This window comes from Cajanus cajan, chromosome 5, assembly GCF_000230855.2.
Source record: "Cajanus cajan strain Asha chromosome 5, NIPB_CcT2T_4, whole genome shotgun sequence".
Lineage (NCBI taxonomy): Eukaryota > Viridiplantae > Streptophyta > Magnoliopsida > Fabales > Fabaceae > Cajanus > Cajanus cajan.
The window spans coordinates 72,811,545-72,829,724 of record NC_138521.1 but is presented as its reverse complement, the minus strand read 5'-3'; the positions used below and the strand labels follow the sequence as shown (position 1 = coordinate 72,829,724).

Here is an 18,180-nt window from a genome sequence, read left to right as displayed (position 1 = left end):
ACAAAGTTAATACCTTTACTTCTCCGTGTTATCCCAGTTCTCCTATGCTCAAATATAAATATACTCGGAAACTTTTATATAAAACAATATCCATCGTTGCAATTTCTAACAGGAAAATACAGATTGAAGAGAAAAACAGCTTCAGACTCTGATGTGGTCAAGGACATTCCACTTCCCAGAAGTACTGAACGATTTGAGAACTTGAAGGGACACGTTTTATTTTGTCCTCCCGTCCTAGGTTTAACTGGTTAAGTTATGAGAAAGGTAGCTATTATTATTATTCTCTTAATTAATTGTTAGGGTGATTTTACTCTCAAGGGTTGACCAATGACTAAGTACCTTTCGGTGTTACACTGATGATAGATTAGCTGGATGATGATGAGAAAGGTAGCTATTTTTACACTGATGATAGATTAGCTTTAATACAAGAAGTATAATTAAAATCAAAGAGAACATGTAACTGTAAAGAATATATAGGGTGTGTTTGGTAGAGGAAAGAAATAAATGAGAAATAAAAATAAGAGAAACGAGTAGGAATAGGTAAAAAATATAATAAAAGTTTAGTTTAGTTGAACAAAAATAAGTGAAAAACAAATGAGAAATAATATTATATATGTTTGATAAGATGAAAAAAAATAAGTGAAAAATAAGATATATAAAAAAAAAAGTGAAGAGAAAAATAAATAAATAAATAAGTAAAAAAACAAAGAAATAGAAAATAAAAAATTATTTTTTATTTTAATCAATTAAAAGTAAGTAAATAATTTTAAAGTAAAATTAAATTAGATTAAAAATTAATTAAAATAAAAAAATTAAATAAAGCATATAAATAATTATAAAACAAAAAAAATTTAAACTTTCAATCGAATAAAAAAAATTATAATTGGTTGAAAGTTTCAAAAGTAAACGTTTACGAATAAAACTTTTATTTATTCGATTAAAAAAACTTTTTATGATTTCATTATAAAAAATAATAATTTAATTGATTGTGAGTAATATGTTAATAAATTACGATTGAATTACAATATATTTATCATTCATTTTTGCACAACTTTACAACAACAAAAAAAAAAGTTGAGACTTACATCTTTTTATTTCTTTGTTGTCATATTTCTTTGTTGTTAAATGATCATTAACTTTTGTTTTTTCCTATTTTGCCGATCTCTATTTTATCTCTTTATCATTTCATACTTATCTAATGATATTAGATATGAAATGTTTAAATAAATTTATAGAAAAAACTTACAAATAATGATCTAAAAGTTTTATTGATGAAGAGTTGTGTTGATTCAAGAAAATATACAAAGATGTTCTAAAGTTGATAAAAAGAATTATTGAAATGCAAAATATTACGAAAAGTTAGTGCAAAATAAGTTCACACCAAGAAAATGTTTGCTTTGTGTATTATTTTATGCATTAAAGATCTTTTTATAAGCTTCAAATAGAAGCATTGGTGTCATCAATCCATCATTTTGTTTTCTAATTTTGCTTCACATGATTGTCTCGGGAGATATTCCTAACGAAGTATGTTTGTTTATTTCAAGTTCACCTAGTGTCACAAACTCTCGTGCTACTTACTAATGTTTGAATAGGCTCTTGAATTTACATGTTGCTTGCACTCTAATTAATTTTTGGAACTACATGTTTATATATATATATATATATATATATATATATATATATATATATATATATATATATGATGTCTCACATATGTTGCAACATATGATCTCACGACTTTGTCAAAGCACTAACATGAAAATTTATAACATGCGACCTCGGGAACATATTGAGATGTGAGTAGTATGAGAATTTGTAGCATAAAGTGAACCAACAATAAACAAACAAGTCAATCAATTTAAGACAAGTTGTGTGAATAAAAGCATCTATGGTAAAACAAAATGACGAAGACTTTTTTGCTCCTATTTGAAGGTTATTAAAGGACCTTCAAAGCATAAAAGAAGAGATCAATAATTAGAGGAAGTATTTCTTTGTGATTCTTTTTTTTACTGCCCAAAATTGTTCTTTGCATTTACCATAAAAAAAATTTATAACCTTTTGCATTTCATGAAATTTTTATCAACAATTTTTGATTATCTTTATAAACTTTCTTCGATCAATATAACTTCTAAATCATTATATAACTTATCTCAAAGTCTTATATTTAACAATATCACTTAAAACTTATCTATATTTTTTTATTTTAAGAAATTAATAAAAATAATAATTAAATTATAAATATAATCTTTATTATTTTTACGGTGTAAATCCTAAATCCTAAATTTATAATTTCTTTATTAAATAAATAATGTTTTTTTCAATCTCAATGCATAATATGTCATTATAAATTCTAATAAGTTTCAACTAATACTAATAAATAATTTATAAAAAAAAGTATATTTGCAGGATTTCTCCAAGTTAATATTAGCACAAACCAAAAGAAAACATGAATAAAGAAGTGATGAATCTAATAGTGAATGATGTAGAAAAGTAGAGAGTGAGATGGGATAAAAATTAGAAGGGTGGAAAATGGAAATATAAGCGGGGTGAGGGTGATGGTAATGAAAGGTGTATTTAAGTAAAATATTATTATGGGATGGATATTTGGAGTGAGTGGGTGTGGTGTTCCGGAGAAGTTGGAATGGCAGCGGTGAGTGTGAGTCCTTGTGCTACTGTGCTTGGGATTCGGAAGAAGCGAATGAGAGTTAATGCCCTGTTTGGCGATTGGGGAATTAGGAAAAAGCAAGAATTGAGGTTGAGTGTGTGGGATGATAAAGAGGTAAGTGTGTCGGTTGTGTCTTCCATCTCAGACATTCCATCGAGCGAATGGGACGCCTGTGCTGTGGATGCCACCGGCGCTGACAAGTTGAATCCTTTCCTTTGCCATGCCTTCTTGTCAACCTTAGAGCACTCTGCTTCCGCCGTCAGGGAAACTGGATGGACTCCACACCACATCGTTGCCAGAGATCAACCCAACAACAACATCCTAGCCGTTGTCCCTCTCTACCTTAAAACCCATTCCTACGGTGAATTTGTCTTCGATCATTCTTGGGCTAATGCCTATCATTCCTATGGCTACAGATATTACCCCAAGCTACAATCTTGTGTCCCCTTCACGCCTGTCACCGGTCCAAGGATCTTACTTCGCAACACCCCTTTCAAAGATCAAATCTTTGACGCTATTGTCTCTTCAATGAAGGATCTCACTCTCACCGTAATCCACTCCATTACCTACCTTCTTATTTTACTTTCTTCTTATTAAAATTAAATGCATTTACTAACTTTCTGCTGCTCCCAGTCCCACCTTTCGTCGCTACATGTCACTTTTCCCTCTGAAAATGAATTCCAAAAACTCACTCAAAAAGGCTTCCTTCCCAGAATTGGAATGCAGTATCACTGGAAAAACCGTAACTACAAAAAGTGAGTGATCCATTTAAAATGTCATCGAGTTATCATGTGTGATTCTGTTCTGTGAAGGGACATGTCTTGTTAATCCTTAACATTAGTCAATTCATTTTTTTTTCCTTTTTTATGTTGCCAGTTTTGATGACTTCTTGATGGACATGAAGCAGAGTAAAAGAAAAAATATACGTCAAGAGCGCAAAAAGGTTGGTATTCGTTAAAATAAATTATCCATGTGTGCACCTTCAGAGAATTATATTATCTCTTTATCTGTAGATCCCAGCCCAGAACTTGATTATGAAACGGCTCCGTGGTTATGAAATAAAGGTACTTTACATCATGTCTATATTTAAAAGGTTGCATTTACTCTATCTACTTTTGAATATTTAAGTGCATAATATTTACAGAGGATGCTTTGTTGCAAATTGATGCAGTACTTGACTATATAAGTTTGGGCGTCATTCTGTGCCAGATCTTATGATCTTTTATTGAAATGACTGAGGCCAATTGATGTCATCTGGTAATAGGATGGAATTGGAAAACGTGTGAAATCATCATAGTTTTCTATCCTACCTAAAGAGGAGAAGAAAAATTTACATTGGGAAGGATATTAAAATCAATTTACACTTTTTTCCCACACTGTAGCGTTTTCTAAGATGATAGTAACATATTTGCTATCAATTAGTGCTGAACTAAACTTGCAGCTTACACTCACCAATTTGAAGGCGTGTGCAGATAGACTTTAGGGTTTGAAATGACGCAAATGATCCCCTAAACTTCACATTATGTGGAAAAAAAATCCTTTGTTAGTCAAACCATTAAATATTTGAATGACATTGTCTCATAACACCAAAACAATCGGTGAGGAAATTACAAATGTTATCTGGAATATCCAAGTATTCATTAAAACTGCTTTAATCATACTGCTTTTAGTGCCTTTATATCATGTAGGTAAAATTAAGATGGTTTGGAAGATATGTTCATCAGAGCACTCTCTCTGACTAAAATGCTCTTACTCTACACATTTGACAGCAGTTCAAATTTGGTGTGCATTTTAATATATCCTTGTGATGATTATATACTTTTGTGCATCCTTGAAGATATTCCAATGGCGTACTTCATTAGGTTGCGATTCTTTCTACTTGCTATTTTTCATGTTTTGTTTTGTATTGGAAGGCTAGGCACTGGGATTCCTTCTACACTTTTTACAGGAACACAACTGATAACAAGTATGTTACCCTAATTGAACCTTCAAGTTTTGGTTTAGAAAATATATATTTGATGACGCGGGAATGGTTGAAGTGTCAATATTTAGTAATTTTGTTGGTCTATTGGTAGATGGGGTACTCCTCACCTGACAAGGGAATTTTTTCATGAGATGGGATCAAAAATGGGAGATAACGTGCTACTTGTTGTGGCTGAAGAAGGGGATGAACTAGTTGCTGGAGCCCTAAACCTTATTGGAGGAGATACTTTATTTGGGCGACTATGGGGTTGTCAACCACGAACTTACTTCCCAAGTCTGCATTTTGAAGCATGTTATTACCAGGTACTTCTCATTTTTTTCCCTCAATTATTATAAGATGATTATTTCTATTTTTGCTAGGTTTTAATTTTATGGTTGGGGAATAATGCTGTAGTTTTCAATCAGACGTTCCTCCATTGCATCTTTTTAAGGAATAGACTTCCCTTTTTGATTCCTAGTGATTGTCAGCTTATAATTTTTTTTCTCACTCCTCCACCTATTGTTTGGTTGAAAGGAGCTTTTACCCTCTTCTTTCAACTTGTTTATGAGTTCTAACTTTTCCACCCTTCGCCATTTTTTGTTTATCAATTCCCTCCCCCCACCCACCCCTTTTTCACTTTCATTTTGTTATATTGGCTTCAGTGTTTATGAAAGTTTCAGGAACATGAAAATGCTTTATTTTTCTTTTTTGATTTGATTTAGGAGGATATCTTTTACTTTTCATTTTTGGACTACAATATAGTTTTTTCTTTTATCAAGAGAAGAAAAACTATAATTATACTCGATCTTTCTGTCATTTGTGTGTGCATATAACTCAGATGTAGTATATCAGGGAAACAAAAAATATATTTACTCTTTGTTTTGACATCACAGGCAATTGAAGCAGCTATAGAACTGAATCTTAAAACAGTAGAGGCGGGAGCTCAGGGTGAACACAAGATTCAACGTGGATATCTTCCTGTGACAACTTTTAGCTGTCATTACCTTGTTGATGAAGAATTTAGGGAAGCTATACAAGAATTTTTAATACGTGAAGCTTCCCAGGTATGATGAATTGTCAGTGAAAGTAATTTCTTTGAAGTTAGTATTGAAGAAATGCAACGAAAAATTATATTTTGATCATTATTTTTGTTTACTCTTGTTTTGGTATTACCAATATATATCTTTGCATGACATGTTATGATTGTAAAATACTTTTAGTTTACACTTTCTCCTATTAAGATTTCTACTCAAACATTAATGCCGTGGCGGGATAATGTTGTATGCGAGTATTAGGATGATTCTTGTAAAGAAAAAGGATGTAGTTAGAAGTTAGAGGCATATCCAGTGCGCGCAGACTCGTGTTACCCTTATACAAAGTTTCTTGATAATTGCATTCACCAAAACAACAACCCTCCACTTAGCCAAGAATCATAAAAATGCTATTTTGGTTCTTCATGTGTTTGAAACTAATTTACTTACCGTGACTTTTTGCCTCTACAGGTGAAGCTTGTTATGAAACTCTTGCAAGATTCCGGTCCTTTTAAGGAAGGTATCCTGTAGAAAGTAAATCTATGGGCAGTGTTTGTAAATACGCATATGATTTGAGTATAAGAATATATATGTACAGTTGAAGTAGTGAATTGCTACAAAGTTGGAGAGTAATTCCCTTTCCCTAGTAGTGGTTGATATATATTTATGATTTAGTTGTTTAAGTCACTTTTAGTAAAATGGGCATTTCTTGAGAATATGTTTAAAAAATGTAATGAACGACATGAGTAATAGGTCAATTAAAAACCAAAATGAAGGAACATATTGGATGGTGTTGAGGTGCAGCAATCCTTTGTACTGGATCAGACGGTGAGAGAAGAGCCATTGTCTGCGGGGGTGAGATTGAGAATCATGGTTGCTGCTTTGAGAGCCCATGCCTGAGGAGTTTGATAGAGAGAAGCAGATGCGCCAAAGCAAGAGGAGAGCATGTCGGTGTTGATTACGCCGGGATTGAGCGCCACCACCGCCATCCCTTCGGGCAGCTCTTTTGCGACGGCCTTGCTCAGCCCTTCTATTGCCCACTTGGAAGCACAGTAGGGAGCCACCAGCGCCGCACCCGACCTTCCCCATCCGGAAGACATGTTGACTATTATGGCTTCCACCTTCTTGGCCGTTATCATCAGAGGAATGAAGTGCCGCAACACATTCGCCGTCCCTTTGACGTTGGTATCCATCACGGCCTCGAACTCTTCCGCCGGAACCTCCCATATCTTGTTGTTCTTGTTGATGGTACCTGCATTATTCACTGCAGTGCACCATCCCTCTCTCAATTCACTAATTCACTAATTTCTGATGTCATTAGGGTTGGGCTACGTACGTACCTATAATGTCAGGAACAGTCTTGTTGTCCATGACGAGTCGGGCCATCTCTTCCACGCTCTCATTGGACCGCTGAAATAACACAAAATGGAGTGTGATTGTGAGAAAGAGAAAGGAAGGAAAAAGAGAAGGAGGTCGAGAACGAGAACGAGAACGAACAACGTCGGCATTGAGGAACAAGTGGTTTTTGGAAGAAGAGGAGGAGAGTTGGGATTGGAGGGAATTGAGGTTATCCTGAGAACGGGAACAGCCGATTATGGTATGACCTCGATTGGCCAATTCAAGGGCCAGGGCTCTTCCAAGCCCTTTCCCGACTCCTGTTATCAGCACCGTTCGACTTCCACCTCCGCTTATCCCCTTCATCTTCTTCCTTTTTCCTTTTTCCTTTTTCCCCTTATCCCTCAAACCCCACTCACTACTCACTACTCACTACTCACTACTTATTACATTCCCTCCCTTCATTAAATTATTTTCTCTTTTCTCTCCCATCATTTTTCTTTTAATATTACGTCAATTTTTAATAATTAAGATTTTTGTGAATTTTATAATTATTTGTATATTAAAAATATAATAATTTAAAATTAATGTATTTAATATTTTATGTTTTCGTCACTTTTTTAAAAAATTAATGTTATTATATTATTATATAATTATATAATCAATATAATTTTAATTATAAAATTTGTTAAGATTTCGTTTAGTGACCTTTAAATTTCTTTTTCTCCACCAACATAATTCAGTGTTTCAAAATTGACTAATCTACACGTCTGAACGTCATGAAACTTTCATTTGCCAAACATTGTGACTTTTAAAATGAGAATCTAATTAAAACATTCTAAAAAGATATTAAAAAAAGTTATTATCTAATCATAAATTTAAATAAATTCTAATTCATTGACCACATGAAATTTTAACTCAAATTTATCTTTCATATTTAATTGTGGGTCATATTTTAAAAAGAACTGCCTCCAAAGAAAAATGTGAAAAGATTTTTTAAAAAAAAATCTTAACGTAATCATATAACAATTTAAGATATGTAAATATTAACAAAAGTCATAATTTCCTTTTCCATTATTCAACATCCAGCCAATCGTGAGTTACAAATATAGTAAATATAAAAACTAAAAACACTCCAAGACCAAATTGTTATAACTGTCGATGGGAGAAGGGAGGAGGGTTATGCCTCGTACATACATCAGTATTCAAAGATTATAAATATAAATACTTATATACAAAAATGGCATGCATCACATTGAGTGAATTACAAAAGAACACCCACCCCTCCAAAAAAAATCATATATCATGCCATGCATGGCATGATAATTGAGAGTAAAGACACATACAGATATGTTGGTGCCCGCGCACCAACAGAAACCGAATGAGCATGGACCACTAACTCCCAAGCTGTAGAAGAAATAGAAAAACCACGATATCCGAAAGCACACCTTTCATTCCAGGCAAGATCAAACAGCAGTATCTCAAAGACTCAAACACAACCCTCAGCATCAATGTTTGCTGTCTGTCAAAAGATGATGATGCCATGAAAGCCTAGCTGCAAAATACTCAAGTGGTATGCTCCTATTGGCCATTTTGAAGTGCTGACCAAGTTCATTTTCGCTTCTCCCCTTGTTCTACTTCCATATCAGATTTATTGCATATACAACAACTGGGATACACTGGAATTTGAGGGACTTCTAGCAACTGGGTCCCACAATAGACGACTGGTCCTCAGGATTGACGATTGCTTCAGAATCCAGCTTGCTTGGCTTATCTTTTTCATTGATCGGAAGTCCTATTTTGGGCGAAAGCTTCTTCACCTCCTCTGCAGTGTAGATGAAAATTTTCCTCACAACAGTACAGAACTCACTGCAATAAAGTAGCAAGAATTTAATATCCCACAAACATGAAAATGTCCAAGCCGAGAAAATGTTTACTTTAAATGAACTTACTTCCATGGATCATCTCCAACCATCATCATGTCATCTTCATTATCAGTGTAGACAACCTGCCATTTTTTTTGGGACCCACAAAGCTCAGCCTTGATGTCAAACATCTCTTCCAATTTCCTGAGCAGATCCTCATATCCATCAAATCGTGTTAAATCCACAGCCCTCCCAACAGCCATTCCTTGCATGTGAACCTAGAAAAATACTAAATTACATCATAAATAACCTCTGTACTCTAAGCTGGCACAATGAGGAGAAAATGCTATACCACCTTTATCAATATTACCTTGGTACAGCTCCTTATTTGCTTGCTTTGTGACTCCTGGGGAGACTGCAGGGATGATTTTTCAGCATCACAACTTACTGAAGGAATATCAGATCGATTGGCATTTGATGGTTCAGAATTCTGATCAGACTCGGCATCTAAAGTGACTGGTTGTAGACTTCCTTCTGCATTAGAATTCTCATGTATTTGAATCCCGAAGAGTCTACAACCATTTCCAGTGCCTTGTCTCTTCTCTCCAGCTTCTTTGAGGGCTATAGCTGAAATAGATTCCATGGAATTTTCCATCCTATTAGACCAATATATTGATTTGTTGGAAGGATGTCCCACAGAGCTATTCCCACTAAAACCAAGAAAGTTAGTTGCAGTAGAATTGAACTTGGGTGATGGATAGAGGCCACGTCCAAGTTGGGGGTCACAATAAGAGAAAGATGTAGATTCCATTATTGGTGATTTCCATACGCCTGGAGCACAAAGAAAAATGATTATGTAGAAAAACAATGAACAGCTATATTGACAAAAAGATAGTGTATGACCAACCCAGCAAACCCACCTTGCATAGAAGAATCAGCCATTGAAGAAGGTAGAATTAGAGGTCGTGCCCTCTTGTTTCTTTGAGTTGGCTGTGGGTTTGCAGGAGTGGTAGACAAAAGTGGCTCCAATTCCCATGAAGAAACTCTATCAGGACGCAAAATTGATGACGGTTCATCCCATTGCACCTGAAATAGAAATCATTATATGTAATAATATTACAGAAGCAAAAGCTGCTGTCTAATTCTTAACTTCTAGGTCATCAGGAGTATCAGCACATTCCCTGCTGTATTCATTTTTAAAACAAAACCTTCAGCTACTCTTTGGCAGCTAAATGAATATGGCAACTCTATTCCATACAGATAGAGTGTAACAAGCTTCATATCAATTCAATCTATCAGAGTCATATAAATCAACCATATAAATAATAGAACATACGTAAGCCAAAGTTATGTGATAAAAAATGTGGGAGCAAAATGTTTAATTGGTAAGCTGCCATTCATTGAATGGTCCACAAAGTTCAAAACGTATATATCAATAAGTGTTATATTAAGGGAGTGAGGAAACAATACTAGGCAAAATAACTTTAAAATTATAAAAGATTTTGTATACTTACCTTTAATGATCGCCAGTCAGAATCAGGCCAGACTGTTGATTTATTATCTCCAACACCCACTATTGTGCCACTGAACCTGCATTCAGGGGGAGATGATGTTTCAGATGGCATATATTGCTAATATCCAAATAACAACTTCAAGCTAACCAGCTCATGCACCTTCTTTCAGGAATTTCATCACCCTCAAATCTCATTTTGAATCTCATCCCAACAGAGAGCTTATGACTCTGAGCTTCTAGATACTTGTTGACACTCACAATAAACTCTGAGCGGCTTGTTCTAAGAAAAATATTGACAATTCAGCACTCAACTCAATAAAAAAAATAATAAATAAATAAATAAAAAGAGGATAAACTCAAATACCATCCCAATAAAAATATTTCAGCCAAAAAAAGTTCATTAATTGCAGAAAACAGGAGGGCACGTGTACAAAAATTGTGAAGTTAAAGGGATAAATAACAATATGACAACACAGTCAACACTAACATTGTGAACTAAAAATATTCAATATGAAAATAACTACAACTAAAAACTTCATATTGTTAAATACAAAACCTGGGCTTGTAAAACACAGAAAACAGTGTTCCAGTGGCAATGGCATGAGATGCAGTAGCCAGAACACCAAGATGCATGCTGTGACTAGATATAACTGAAGAAGGCACATTGCTTTGTTGTCTCATGAGCCTCCTAACCCCAACTCGCAGCTCTCCATTTTCACCCCTGGAAAAATGCATGTAACACAAACAAACCACAATAACTGAAAACATTAAGGAACAAAAGCAAAGGAGAAAAAGAAGCAAGTACTATTTCTTGCCCCAAGGGGAATGGAGACATAGTAGCCTCAGCTGTAAATCAACTTGCCTTAAGAATATAAAGGCATCACCAGCCACTAATTTTTTGGAGCTGACAAAGACACTCCACCCGGTGGTAAGCAAGTGGCGCCTAGGTTGCCCTGGAAATTACTCTGTTAATTAAGGAACTTATTGACAGTATAAACATCAAATCTAATATAATATTATACAGATATACAAGATAATTGTTGATTGCATTTGCATGAGAGTTCACAAATTTAAGAAAGCTACAAGGATTTACTTACAGAGCCCTTTTCTACAGAAAAAAATCACAATATATTTGGTTACAGCTTGCAAGCTGTACCTGAAGTAATGAGGATAATCACCTCAGAAAATTAAACAGCTTATGTGGTCATACATTAAAATGGATACTTGAACCACCCTAAAAGATTAAAATACATGGATAATATTTTTGTTGTCTTAGGGAGAAAACTTTGAGAAGATAAGTAGCTAACCACAAATTGATTACCTGAAAAGGTGATCAAATGATAAAAAGGAACCTAAACCTTTTCCAAGCAAAGATTCAGTACAAGCTGCAGAAGAACAGTCACAAAATATGTTTCACTTAGAAACGATTGCCACAGAATGGTGCTTGTTTAGCTAGAAGATCGTTTTGCGAATGATAATACTAAAATATCCTTATGATATATCATGGAATCAATTAGTCCACTAATTGAGGAAGCAATCTAAGGAATTGTTTCCTGATTTTGTTATATTTCCTAATTTTATTATTTTTCCTTATTTATTTTTGTTAAAATGTCCTACATTAGCTAGGAATATGGCCAGAATATTCCTTGTAAGACTTGGGCAATTCTCCTCCCTTGAAGGAGCTTTTTTTCAGATTAATTTAAGCCCAATCTATTTCTAATATAACATCAAAGCTTGTTCACTCTTAATGTTGGATCACTTGGTAATGTCCAAACCTACAAATGTCATCCTCCCAGTCCTGGGCATGAGAGGCATGTTATGATGCCCCATAATTGCTAGGAATATATGCAATCCTGCTCCCTAGAACTATCTTTTGGGCGTTAGACCCAATTCATTTCTACTAATGTTCTTATTTAATTAGGGCTAATACACTCTTACTTGTATTAGTGGACTTGGCATATTACCAGACACTACTTTGTATCAATAAGACTACTGTGCCAGATTATGAGTATTGTGTATCACATCATATAAATCCAATCTCACATTATTCAGAGTATTATTTCTCTCCTTTCCTGCTACTCACCCTATAAGTATAACTTACAAAACCAATAGCTAATAATAAAACAAATAAATTAAAAATCTAGCCTACTGTATCTTCAAGGGCAGCATATCAATCGGCAAAAATATGTAATGCTCCAAATTGAACAGCAGCAGACAGATCAACTAAACCTTCATCAATACAATTGTTTTTATCAAGCAGACACTAGAAATTAGTTGCACTCTGTAAAAGGTTCATTGTTCACATGATAAAACAGGCTGAAAGAGAGGAGGAAGAGAAACAAATTAACCAAACTACTAACCTCGAAAAATATGTCTAAAATGCCATTCATTCCCATGTAAATCAGTTGCAACCAATTCTTGCCATGGTGGCTGCTGAGACATATCCTGAAGGAATATGGGAATTATAAGTTAAGGACAGCTAAATAGAGAAAGATCGAGTGTCTCTATGGGCCTTCTAAAAAGAGGAAAGAGTCTAACCAGTGGAGGCAGACAATCGTCTGCATGTCTACGAAGAACAGAGAAACCTCCATGGGTACTGGTGTCAGAAGCAGTAAGTGTCTTGCAAAACGAATGGACCTTGACCCTCGGAGATTCAGGCAGAGGATCATCTGGGCTGGTCACCTCACTTTGCTAAAACAGCAAGGCAGGGAAAAATAAGACATACACAACATGAGAAAGAGAAACCAAATGGGAAAAAAACAGTTATGACTGGAAAAGAGTTTGAGACAAATTGAGAGTAGAAAATGTTTAGATACATAAATCATGTAAAATAAAGAACAAAAGTATACTCACATCTGCTTCAGGAAGCAAAGTTATCTGTGCATATACTTCATCTGTTTCAGGTTCAGCCTACACCACCAAGATAAATTTAACAATTAAATGATTATCCATGTATTGTAAATCATGACAAACTTTCACACAAGTTATTGGAAAAAGAAGAGTATCCAATAAGCTTGTCAAGAAAATTTAGAACTCACCCGAAGATGAACATTGACCACTTTACACAATATTTTGGAAGGCAGATTGAAGGAAGGCATCTGCTGCTCTAATCCCTCATACATAGATGCCACAAGCTATAAAATAGAAAAACAAGACAGCAGAAGAACATAAACGTTACCATAAAAATGTATAATAAAGAAGCATATAATTGAAATAAAAATCTCAGAAATTATGGATCAAAATTATTTCAACATAATAAAGTTAAAATGATACCATCAAGGAAGCTAGTACACTGCAATGTAAGAAAAGGGGGATGAAGAGCCTATTTGTGGCAAAATCGTTAAAAAAAAAATATATATATATATATATATATCAAGGCATTTCTTTTCTCTCATCAGACCCCTCCCACGTTCTTTTCTCCCTTTTCTTTCATTCATGCACCCTTTTTTTTCAACAAAGCAACCAAATCTCACCCATAAAGAGCAAACTATTGAGTAAATTGAAACTTTAAAGTTTCAAGTGCTGCCTCTCACTTTTGGAGGATGATTTTGAGAAAACTTTCAAGTTAGGATTGCCCTATGAAGACAGTGAATGCTATCTTGAAAGTTGCTTAATTGGCTGAGGTAAACTCAACCCAAAAACATGGGTAATAAATTGTATTAGTACAACTTCATACTGGGTAGGTTGGATGGTGAATTTAGGCATTGCCATTTAAAACTTTGGGAAAGACACAATTGAAAATCTATCTTTGAAAATCTACCTTTTAGGTGATATTACAGATTTGTGTTTTATTGGTATTTATATGGTTAATTGGTTATACTATTGAACAGTATAATCCACTTCAACTGTGCAACTTTTTATGGGAAAGACACGATTGAAAATCTATTTTTGACATTGGCCTTGGACTAAAGTGGTAAATGTTAGGTATAATAATAAGTTTGCCAATTCTGGTATTTGTTACTAACATTGGAAAGGCTAATTACAGTAATTTTTACAGTCAATTATTATGCTCAAGAAAATAAAGTCTAACATAGAGAGTGGGTTTTTTTATGTTGGAAATGTTCTCCTTGAATGATTCATCAAAACAAAAATCTCAAAATAATTTCATTTGAATAAATCGTATTTATATTTGTGCATTGAAAAACTATTAGCACGTGATTGTCACTGTATGTTTTTTAACAATTTAATAAAAACATCTTATCAAAACACTATCTAATAGGTGTAATTGTTTCAGTCTTGGGGCACCTATGATTTGATTAGGCCATAACTGGCAGGGTGTATGCCAACTCCAAAGTCCAAATATAGGGCGACAAGCATTAGGTGTTCATGGTTTTGAGCTTAATGCTTGTCACAATGTCACTTAAAGCCTTGGGCTAGTTAAATGTGAGTTTACACACAATCTATATGCTCGCTCTCCTTTAGTTCTATCTAGTGAATTCTCCTGTGTGGAATTTTTTGAGGATTACATTATATTCTGAATAAATAACCATTTCAGTCAGATATTTCAGCTTGAATTCCTAATGATTTGATTTGAATTGTTTTATTAGAAGAATTAATTGCATGCGATAATTTATTTGTCAATGAAACACTAACGTGTTGCTTGTCTTTTTTCTATTATAGTAGGTAGTAATTTTCGCTAAATGATAACTTAAACAAATCACGGTTATTGATTCCAAATAAATGCAACGTCATAGTTTTTTATTTACATAATTGGTCCATTATTTATGCAATCAGGACTTTACATAGGACATGTTTTGTAGTTTGTCATTTGTTAATTACCAAGATTACTGTAGGTTATTTATGAAATTTCATAGTATGAGAGAAGAAAATTGAATTATATTTTTTAGGCTTTTTGGTGGAGGCTACAATGGTTATTTTGGAATATTTATATGAATGTAAGGTTTATGAGACTGGTGTGATTTGGACAAGCATGTAGTTTGTCCTTGTTATACACCAGTCATGAACCCTAAGTTCAAGTTTTGACAGAAAGTACCAGCATTAATATTCATTAGGCCATAAAATTTAGAGGCAAAGAAATGGAAAGAAACAAAAATTCTGCACGACTTTGAAAGCGAAGAACCAATACAGTTGAAGATTGAAATGTGCCATCTCTCACAAGAAACCAAAGCAGGTCAACAACAGCAAACAAATGCTTTTGAGATAAAATTGTTATGAGAATACTGGTAATGTGAATCCATGCCAACAGGATCTTAAATCATTGAAGAACAGAACAATTAAAACTAGAACATCCAAGAGCCAAGGAATAGCATGATCCAAAAGTAGGACTGTAAGAGCACGCACATGTCAATGCAATATATGTAAAAAAATTAAGATCCCAAGCCCATGCAATGAGTACCCGATGCATCTTGCTTGCAAATTGCAATGCTGTATGCATTAAAGATAACATGGGTATACAACCAAAACTCAAGGTGCATGATTCAAAACTAGAAACACGAGCATGTCACTCAAAAATTAAGATCCCATGCCCATGCAGCTTGTACTAAATGTATCCTACTAATTGAAATGCCTTGTGCATTAAAGATAATATGGGTATACATGTCAAATGTCTCAGGTGTCACTCAAAATCAACGTTATGACAAATAACTATTCTTATCATAGTTAAGGAAATCTAGAAATGATGATTTTATACCACAAACAAGGAGGCCCATTAAATGACTTATAGATTGGGAATGTTAAAGAACTAAAACCAACTTTTATCCCTATAAATGGATAAATATTATCTTGTCAAGTACACTTTTCCAGACATGCAAATACATTTTGCTTCATATGTTCAAATGAGAAATTTCTAAAACCAAAATACCTGTTCCATGTGACCTTGAGGGAAGTAATAAACTCGCTCCCCTTCACGTGGAAGAGTGACAAGGGGACCAGCACTGGCATGCCACAATTCCTTGCATAAATCATCATTGGTTGCCCCTATAAAATGAAACATGACAAAATATGAAGTGCACAATAACTTAAAAGTGCACGTGAAATCTACATTAAACACAAAAAACCTTGTAACGTTGATAACTTAATCTCACCAAGCAAAAAAGCAGCTACATGTGCCAAAAAAAACATCTGCAAAATTTAAGATATATTCCCCAGCAACACAGAAAATAGCTTATATAGATGGGAGAAAGACACAATGCTTCTGTTTCTAAGAATAAGAAATGTTACATTCTGCTAACCAACCATTGAGTGGGTTTAGAAGGTTCTAGATGATACCATTATAATCCAAGCTCTAGATTCTATCCTTTTAAGTGCTAGCCGCAGCTAGCAGCATGTATATTTTTTACAGAATCTATTATTACCTCATATCAAAAATGAATGATATTTAACAGGTACTAGCAGTAACAATCTCTAAATTGGCTCTCAGCTAGAGGCTTCAAGTACAAGTGAAAGCAGGGTCAAAATTTACAATAACAAAAATTAAGTATCATACGAGTCAGCAATAGTGAAAGCCACAGGCAGCAATCCAAGCTGAGTAAGCACGTGATAGATACCCATATATTCTTGTGTAGTTTCATGAATTACATTCCTAACACGGTGCTTTTAAATTTTAATTGTCCAACAATCATCGCTCAGGTCATTTATTACAACTATGTTTTATTCCCCCCGCCCCCGCCCCCTCCACAAAAAAACAAAAAAAGAGCAACACAAGATTAGTAGCGATAAACGATGTCAGAAAGGATTGCATGAAACCTGCATGAATTCCGCCAGATTTGTGATTTGAAGTAGTAAATGCCATTGAGAGAAGCGCGCAAATAAGGTCGAAGTGAGGAGAGAATGTAGGATAAGTTGGAGTCCAACTTGTGTTCTGCTCCAGGAGAAAATAAAAATGGCATCAGTTTTGGTACCAATTGAGTAAAGAGGTTTGTGACCTAACCTAAACGAAGCAAAGAAAGTTGAATTGTTTGTGAATTGCAAAAACTAGATGATGATGACGATGATGGTCGTACATTGAAGTGATGAAGACAAATAGTCGTCCCTGGACCTGGATCCAATTCCAGAAAGGGAAAAAAAAAACAGTGAATATAAAATTGATGAGACTGGGCATTTCCCTAATTCGCACACAAACACAATAAAAACAGAATCAGATTTAAAATCGGGGCAAGCCGCAAGAACATAGTATAATATAAGGTGTAGATCAATGAAACTCACAGACTGTTTGGATCAATTGATACGGTGGCGTTTGGTTGAGGTTCTTTGTTGAGTTGCTTGTTTCTACACTGAATTTGCAATTGCAGCAGAAAGAGTGCGCAGTGCGCTATCGAGGGAGAGAGAGAAAACTAAAACAGACAGAAACAGCGATACAATGCGTGCCCTCAAACCCCTACAGGTTCCCCCACTGTCCCACGCCCATCAAGCATATGACATTCAACTCACTATTCTTTTCCTATTTTTTTATTTAGTATATCCATTTTTTATTTTTTTTTGGAATCCCTTTTAAATTAGATGCCAATTTAGTAAAGACAAATGATTTCTCGCTTTTAAATTACGCTTTATCGCCTTCATTTCCTCTTTTGCTGCGTTGACTACCACTTTAACCATTTTCACCCTTCTCATTTTACATTTTTTTCCTTATTAACATAATGTGTCCATCCCTTGTGCTATCATGTTTTTTTTTTCTTCTTCTTATTAACATTAACATGTCTAATATCTTTTTTTTTTCATATCTCTTACATTTTTCTATTATGGTTATAAGACACGTTAAAACTAATATTAATCTCTAATTTAATGAATAAGAGATTAAAGATATTTATAACAAAATAAAAAAAAAATCAAAAATCAATTTTGATAATAGT

The 18,180-nt window shown here is 34.2% G+C and overlaps 3 protein-coding genes across 6 annotated transcripts; 1 reads left to right on the top strand and 2 right to left on the bottom strand.

Annotated features, from left to right (window-relative positions):
- Window positions 1-2,567: 2,567 nt before the first annotated feature.
- On the top strand, window positions 2,568-6,342 carry LOC109811374 (acyl-CoA). Its single transcript, XM_020375117.3, has 8 exons — window positions 2,568-3,214; window positions 3,299-3,420; window positions 3,542-3,608; window positions 3,679-3,729; window positions 4,579-4,631; window positions 4,741-4,951; window positions 5,522-5,692; window positions 6,131-6,342. Exons 1-8 carry the CDS (start codon window positions 2,597-2,599, stop codon window positions 6,188-6,190), a joined length of 1,353 nt encoding a protein of 450 aa, XP_020230706.1. The 5' UTR covers window positions 2,568-2,596; the 3' UTR covers window positions 6,191-6,342.
- Window positions 6,343-6,347: 5 nt separating this feature from the next.
- LOC109811375 (NAD(P)-binding Rossmann-fold superfamily protein) lies at window positions 6,348-7,504 on the bottom strand. 2 transcript variants are annotated; one of them, XM_020375119.3, is made up of 3 exons: window positions 7,157-7,501; window positions 7,000-7,069; window positions 6,348-6,923 (listed from the first exon to the last, which is right to left on the bottom strand). In XM_020375119.3, the coding sequence occupies exons 1-3, from the start codon at window positions 7,358-7,360 to the stop codon at window positions 6,481-6,483; spliced, it is 717 nt and encodes a 238-aa protein (XP_020230708.1). In that variant the 5' UTR covers window positions 7,361-7,501; the 3' UTR covers window positions 6,348-6,480. The 2 variants fall into 2 exon arrangements, with proteins under 2 accessions (XP_020230708.1, XP_020230707.1); XM_020375118.3 differs by having other exon boundaries at window positions 7,000-7,504.
- A 534-nt stretch (window positions 7,505-8,038) lies between these two features.
- On the bottom strand, window positions 8,039-17,769 carry LOC109811359 (auxin response factor 1). Of its 3 annotated transcripts, none has more exons than XM_083075961.1 (16): window positions 17,537-17,760; window positions 17,335-17,436; window positions 17,078-17,192; window positions 16,194-16,309; window positions 13,411-13,506; window positions 13,226-13,282; window positions 12,911-13,063; window positions 12,733-12,817; window positions 11,235-11,325; window positions 10,929-11,093; window positions 10,533-10,652; window positions 10,374-10,449; window positions 9,780-9,945; window positions 9,230-9,690; window positions 8,947-9,137; window positions 8,039-8,863 (listed from the first exon to the last, which is right to left on the bottom strand). In XM_083075961.1, the coding sequence occupies exons 3-16, from the start codon at window positions 17,121-17,123 to the stop codon at window positions 8,692-8,694; spliced, it is 1,995 nt and encodes a 664-aa protein (XP_082932087.1). In that variant the 5' UTR covers window positions 17,124-17,192; window positions 17,335-17,436; window positions 17,537-17,760; the 3' UTR covers window positions 8,039-8,691. The 3 variants fall into 3 exon arrangements, with proteins under 3 accessions (XP_082932087.1, XP_020230676.1, XP_082932088.1); XM_020375087.3 differs by having other exon boundaries at window positions 17,335-17,369; XM_083075962.1 differs by lacking the exon at window positions 8,039-8,863 and having other exon boundaries at window positions 8,953-9,148; window positions 17,335-17,369; window positions 17,537-17,769.
- Window positions 17,770-18,180: the final 411 nt, after the last annotated feature.